The sequence below is a fragment of the Penaeus vannamei genome, chromosome 28 (assembly GCF_042767895.1).
Source record: "Penaeus vannamei isolate JL-2024 chromosome 28, ASM4276789v1, whole genome shotgun sequence".
Classification (NCBI taxonomy): domain Eukaryota; kingdom Metazoa; phylum Arthropoda; class Malacostraca; order Decapoda; family Penaeidae; genus Penaeus; species Penaeus vannamei.
The window spans coordinates 15,008,493-15,015,992 of NC_091576.1; the positions used below are offsets into that span (position 1 = coordinate 15,008,493).

The following is a 7,500-nucleotide window of genomic DNA, read 5'->3' on the forward strand; positions in this document are numbered from 1 at the left end:
AGTATTTGCACTACACTTACAAACTTAGAAAGAGAAAGAAGAAAATAAAGCTGTTTATTGCAAATGGATAAAATACTACTGATTGATAGTATTTAGTGAACATAATGCTGCATTTGGAGTTTCCTCACACAGAATGATGAATAACAAGATCCAATAAATAATGCTATGGTAAAGCCTGCATGACAGAGAGCCACACTAACAACTTCAGTAAAACAATGTTCCAATCTGATTATATATATAAATGATGAACACTCAAGTTTATGAACATCTTGTCCACAGTAATAGTTCTTGGACAACTTGATCATGATGACATAACAAGGAGCAAGTCTTTGTTTCTTAACGATAACTTCAAAACAGATTCTACAATGCCTGCTTGGTACCACCCACAATGGGTAATATACGATAATACGTACCATACAGATAACATTAAAATAGCACAGCATTCCATACCAACTGCATAATCATGCCTTCCAGTCTCTCATAACACTCATGGAAGTACTAGTGATTGGACAGTCCAAATGCTATGGTTCAAACTTGACCTTCAAGTGAACACCTGGCAATGCCAGTTACTGAGATCCTGTCATCAGAAAACAAAGTTGCAACTGTAAAAAGATTCAAGAGGAGAAGAGGCTGCATCCCTTTTTGCCCCACAGTTGAAATGGGGATGAAAAATTCCTTTAAATATGATCCCGTCAGATTTCTTGAATCCCCTTCAAAGAAATAAGCTATTTCTCCCCTTACGCAGCAAAGCATTAAGTACAGAATGAGAAAGCCGTGAACAAAACTGAATTCAACTCTAAAAAAAAAAAACACTTATTGATACACAAAAACAGGGGGTTCATTGACCTACTTATAAAATATATGAATGAGCTGGTAAAATAGTTGCTAATATACACTCTTGGTTTTCTTAGAGAATGGAGAAAAGTTGGCAAAAATGACATTTACTGACTTTATGTGAATTGTCACCTCTGATAACAAATGACGGCAACCAGAGCAAAGATAACAAAACCTGGTGCTAACTGCTGCAAAATAATACTGAATGAAGCAATAGGTTTGATGGGGGGGGGGATGTGGTGAACATTAATTTTTTTAAAATTTAGTGTAATAACAAATGAAGCGATGAAAAAAATGTGTATCAAACCAACATAAGATAGCTGTCATTGTAATAGTAATGCAGTTAGAACTAGTCAGGTATAAAATATTTCTTTTACAATTGGACCTAAGTCAATTGAAATTTTATAACATTCCCAATAACTAATTTGATACAGTTAATATTTGATTCTCTATACCAGTATTCCATATTCGATAATTTTATTACATTAGAAATATATCTGCAGCTTGTACATAACTTACAGATATGGGGATATACCATGAGGTAAAATAAAGAAAAAATAAATATTTCTAGAGTTACAATTACTAAATGCACCAATCATCAAAAATGTTTATTATGACACAAGTGCACTTGAGAAATTCCTTGTGTAACATCATTTAAAAACCACCTTCTTCATTTATTAAGAACTACAGTTCTCTAATTGCTAACCCATGGATACCATTCACTACCACTCATAGACAATATATCCTTCAAATCACTCATATGCTGAAGATTTTATACACAGAATATCATGTAGTGTTGCCTTAACCCTAAACAAGGAGAGAAAAATCGCTGTCCATTTTCTTAGTCCATTCACTCTGAGAATAAAAAAAGGATAAAGAGATGGAGAAGGTGAAGAAGAATGAAAGAGGAAGGTGAAGAAGTGTATGGACCTTCTATGGAAAGCAACAGTTAGTTCTCCAATCAGAAAAAGCACGGATGATCATCCAACTTGCGTCACAAGCATCATTGACCAAACACCTCCTGAGAAGCATAAACCATGTACAGGAATCCATCCTCATGGTGGTGGTGTTCGTATACCTGGCATAAAAGAAATGATAAATCTTAGCTGTAAATCCCTTTTTCTTAGTCTTTCAAATTATACCAAAAGACAGAAAATTTGTAATGCAGAACTTATGATATTCAGACAGATATCAAAAACAAAAATAAGATATACTCATACCTGAGCCAAAGTATTTGAGACACTAGCTAAAGCACGCTGATTAATCAGGAGGAAGAAAGCTTGGGTTGGGTGCAATTGCAGACGACGCCTGTAACACATTTACTTCTATCAATAAGGATTCAGAATCAATCACTTTTGGCATTTCATCACGTCTCATTCATATCATTAAAGAACATTCTTTATTTCTAGCAAAAGAATATAATATTTGATTAATGAAATTTCTATGATGGATGACAATATATTCTCATAAAACTAAACTCTAGAGAATTCCATTTTTACTGAACAAATAACTCAATTCATGCATTAATTTCTTACGTCTTGTATATATATATATACATGGGTTGCTTTGGAGGATTCCACAGACTTTTTGTAAACTTCTGTTCCACTACTTGATCAGACACCATATTAAGAGTGAGTGAGTGTATAGTGATAAAAATGGTACCTGTTGAAACCTCACAGCAAGTGATCCATGTGGTTTCAAAATTATAACCGTAAAACTAAAAGATCATTCTAAGCAACAAATGGTACTACCAAAAGAATATCAACAGTGTTCATCAAACCAAACAAACATGAACACCTGCCTTAGAATCTTGACGAGTTCCCCCATTGTCACATGATCTGGCACAAGGAACTTGGTCTTGTCGAGGAGAGGAAGGTGCCTCTCCCCAGGATACCGTTCAATAATCACGGGAACCTTGTTGGGGTGCTGCTCTCGTATCTGCTCTACATCTCGCTGTCTCTGGGCTGGTGGGGAGTCAAAGCAATTAAAAGATTAAGTGTTAAGGTTTTTACCTCTTAATCACACTGATACATGATACAAAACTAAACAGACCAAAAAAATTATGCAGTATATACTATCTGTAGAATGAGAATACTGATTGCCAAATGCACTGTAAATTGAAATCCTAGCAGTTTTTAATCTTGTGTAATATTCAAGCAAAAATTAATTCTAAAAACTAAATATTAAAAATTCACTGGGTAATGGCTGCAGACTACAATCAATGAAAAAATCTGCATTCTTTCCTTGTTTAGATAATCTCTGAAGAGGGGTGACAGGGAGAAAGAGGGGTAATGGTGAGAGACGAAGGAATTGGGAAAGACAAAGGAAGGGGGGGCATGTGGAGGAAGAAGGAAAGGAGACAAAGGAGGAAGGAGGACAGAGGGGATAAGGGGAGCAAGGAGGAAGAGGGGAGAGAGAAGGGAGAGGGGAGAGAGGAGAGAGAAGAGACAAGGGAGAGGGGGGAGAGAGAGAGAGAGAGAGAGAAAGAGAGAGAGAGAGAGAGAGAGAGAGAGAGAGAGAGAGAGAGAGAGAGAGAGAGAGAGAGAGAGAGAGAAAGAGAAAGTGGGGTAAAAACTCACATTTGTCTACATTGCTTGTAAGGACAATTCATGAATTTCTGTGAATGGCAAGATGCTCACAACACACATCATAAAAACATTATGGAAAGACATGGAATTATTATGGAAATTTGGCATGATACATAATCATTATCTCTCTATTATTTTGCTTTTGCCTTTATAAGCCTGCACATGTTGGTGTGCAGATCTTAACTTATAAATGTAAAATAACATATTGGCATGTTGTGAAGTGTTGCTGTTTTAGTGATATAAACACCAACTAATAAATTTTAAATCATATGTTGAACTTCAACACCTTGACAAACCAATGACCAATGATACTGATCATCTATAATCATGGAGAATCAATGTAATGAACACATAATATATCTGTGCATTCAGATACATCTCAAAATTTACAAGATCTAAAAACAAGGATTAAATATTTAGGTAAATAAAGGCCTTACATTATCTAGCAAGAAAATCTTGAAATGTGGTACATAGCGAGAAACAAGGGTAATGGTAATAACTGTTATACATGACTATTCAGTATACATAGTGATCTGAAGAAACTTATGGTAGGCTCACAGTAACATATTAAGCACTTGCCATGCCAAACCCACAATCACTTATCAATCAGATGATCACATTAGCCGCTGCCAAAGGCTAACAAATCATCTCAGATATTCTGGCAAGATAGAGCTTCAAGATCTCCCCAGTCATTTACAATCAAGTTATGACCTAGCCCAAGCTCTACTTAGCCAGATAATATGTGGTACAGGTTTGTTAGCTCTTGCTCGATTCCCAAATGTTCACTCTTCTCTTACAAGTTCTAGTCTTGTCGTTTGTTCAATAATAGCCACATTTTCTTGTAAATGGCTCCTTTTGAGCAATGGATTATAGGCATGACGACAATACCACATAAAGGATATCAATATTCATTTCCAATAAAATCATGAATGCTACACACTCTCTAACCATACGTCTTCCCAGCTAAGGCTTACGAGCCCCAATGTCAAAGGAGGAAACTATAATGGCATACTATTCAGTGAAGTGCAAAATTTATGTAACACAACACATTAGCTGAAGTATATATTACACCCTTAAGTCTACATGCAATGGAAACTTCTCACTGCTGGATCAGAATGACTCCTACAGAAAATGAAGCTACAGTTTTTGGTTTTCATAAATGCTATAGATAGATGCATAATACTTAAACTTAAACTTCCTATTTGCACAAGTTTCAACTGAAAATAATAAATAAAATCACTCTTAAAGTATGGAAATAGCCAAAATTATAAGTATATAATATTTCCAAAGTTCCATTATTCTATACACATATGGCGATAAAGCTCAAGTATAAGCAGATTATAATAAAAGTGAGAAGCCTACAATCCAAAAGACAAAAAGAAAACTTAATACATATAGCAAAACACGACGCTCTGAAGAAGGATCTTCAAGGCTGATGAAATAGCAAATAATCAATAAATAAAATCATAAGTAAGAAAGAATTCTCAAACTTAATAAATGCAAAAATATCAAACAATAAATAGCAAAATGCGAAGCGAAAAGAGAATTGCAAAGGCTGGTGAAATAATGACGCACTTCTGAAAATGGTTGATAGACAAAGAACGCAAAAGACCTTCATTTCTTTACTTACCGAAACTCCTCCTTTCCCTGAATGGTTTGACTTGGTTATTCATAATGACTAAATGAATGTAATGCGATGAAGAAATATAAACGTAGAAAACCCCTGCACAGTGGATAGACCCGCGGAAAATGGCGTTTTATTGATGCTTCTTCCCCCAAGCAGCGCCTCCTCTCAGCTGTTCCTGTGTTTTGTTTACATCAGTCGAGTCCACATCTTTTCTCTTTATTTTTTTCCTCTTGTTTGGCCGTCTAGGCTTGTTTTTCCTTCGGATTTATTTTCTCCACTTTTTTCTAGATGAAAATTTCCTTTTTTGATGTAAATTGGGGTTAAAATGGCCAAATAAGTTGTTAATTAACAGTTGCGCAGTGATAAGTGGGGAGGTGAATCTACCAGCCGCTGCGAGTAGAACGGGGCGACGCCATTGGTTCTATTATTAAACAAGCCCGTGTTGAAGGCGCTCCCGGCCAATCAGCGCGCCCGTTACAAACGCTCCCTAAGATCCTGTATTGGTGACTGATGGCCCACGATTTTGCAAATGATTGTAATGGAGATAAGACCGTGGGGGGAGCGATCGGTCTTAAGGGCGGTCTTTTAAATCGGCAATTCGGCGCGTTACACCGATGCCGAAGAATATCGGAGGGTGGGTTTATCGGCCGGGAAGTATCGGCTAAGAGATAAATACGGACGGGGCGAAGCCGCTGACACGCAGTCAATCACAAAGAATGTTGAGTGAGCTCGAGGTTCCTTTTTGAACGTGACGTTTTTCCCGCCACATTGGAGCGCGGCGACGACAGCCAATCAGCGCGCGATTTGGAGTCACGTGACCTTAAGTGCTCTGCGACGTTGTCAAATGTGGCGAAGTCGAGTCAGTGTATGTGACCGAGGCGTTGCGAGCGGTTCTATGTGGTGTTCTCTCGCCGGGTCTTCTATGAGAGGGAGGTAAATCGAGAGGAAATTACGGCCTAACGAGTGCGAGGAAAAGGTTGGAGTGAGGCGTAAAGTGCTGAGGAAAAGAGGTGGATGGGTTAGAAGTGCGTTGGTGGCCTGAATCCCAGTCGGAAATTAATATTTTAAGCTGGAAGTGTTCGCTTACGGCCGTGTTGGGATAACGCCAGTGTATGTGTGTGTGAAAGCTTAAAACCGTGGATTTCCTTATAATTCTCTAAAACCGTGGATTATGCCATCTCTCTTCACTGATTCAGGTAAGTGTTCTTTGTTGCCGGTTGTGTGTAGCGCTTTCCTTCCCTGTAGTGAAGTGCATGTTAGGTGTGGACGAGCTTTAGACGATTAACTAAGAAACCCCTGAAGTTGCTGGTCAAACCATGTGATTCGGTCGTTTGGTGCGACGTAGGCCTATTCTTTGTTACCGCTTGTTGTATTCTTTCCTGATTCTTTCCTACAGTGAGTAGATGGTTTGGCTTTCATGGTTGTGGTCTGTAGCCATGTGTCAGTACGGTATAATGGAGAAGGGTGGTATTGATATTCTGTAGCATGAATTGGTTTGGTGTTTAGAAATTTCTGAACTGCCCGAATAATCATTGCATTTTATAACGAAATGCAATTGCTTATTATTTCTTTATAATTGCAGTCAGCAATGCACGTTTTCAATTGTAGATATTAAACCGCTGACAATTTGCTTTTGGACAATGAACTTGCATATTTAAGGACAATCATTTTAATACAGGACAACGTTAGAACAGCACACTTTGATAAAGTATCACAAAGTAAAATCAAGGCTCGATATCACGGTTCTAATTAACGAGATATCGACAAGCGATCTGTAGAATTATTGGATGAATCGTGGAAATCATATCAGCATGGCAGGTGTGACCATTAATTTCGTACTGCGCGGATCGCCGGCTTAACAGCTGTGTTTGCGGATGTGGGTTCATTAAGAGGATTAACTGCTCTATGATTGGGAGCTACTGTGAAGGGTTGTCGTCGTCGTCTCGTGTGTTTCACTGCCCTCTACCTCCGTGCCTTTTGGCGTGCGAGGCGCTGGGGAAAAGGTATGGAAGGTTGGCGTGAGGAAAACCGTTTCAGTGTTTCCCATGTGAGGATTTCGGTCTGGGAAATTGACCCTTCGGCTGTACGGCTCTCAGGAAATACACGATGACCTTGGATTGCTTGCTTTGGAGTTCCCCCGGGTTTGGGGTCACATCGGGTCAGGCAAGCAGACCACGGCGACGGTTGGGCGTGAAAGTGCCGGTAGGAAGACCTAGGTCGCGGGAACCGCATTGTGCATTGGAAGTGCATTCTTGCTTGAAGAGGGCCTAGTTCTTGTTGGTTATTATTATGGTTATTGTTATAATGATTGTGGTAATTATTATTGATACTCTCTTCATTATTGGATAATTGTTGTTACAAGTAATACTGCTCTTTCCATCATTATTATTATTATTACATCTTTTAATGTTAATAATATGATTATACGATCAACGGTAATTTCACAAATTT

General features: G+C 38.2%; 1 protein-coding gene across 1 annotated transcript in view; it reads right to left on the bottom strand.

The window, feature by feature from the left end:
* Positions 1-5,452, bottom strand: part of LOC113825694 (microtubule-associated proteins 1A/1B light chain 3A) — a 6,191-nt gene extending 739 nt beyond the window's left edge. Inside the window, exons 1-4 of the mRNA XM_027378530.2 lie at positions 5,053-5,452; positions 2,636-2,798; positions 2,055-2,142; positions 1-1,912 (exon numbers count right to left, since the gene is read on the bottom strand). The exon at positions 1-1,912 is cut by the window's left edge and continues 739 nt beyond it. Of these exons, the coding sequence (XP_027234331.1) occupies positions 1,838-1,912; positions 2,055-2,142; positions 2,636-2,798; positions 5,053-5,095 (369 nt within the window). The 5' untranslated portion in view covers positions 5,096-5,452 and the 3' untranslated portion in view covers positions 1-1,837. The remainder of the gene's footprint in view (positions 1,913-2,054; positions 2,143-2,635; positions 2,799-5,052) is intronic.
* Positions 5,453-7,500: the final 2,048 nt, after the last annotated feature.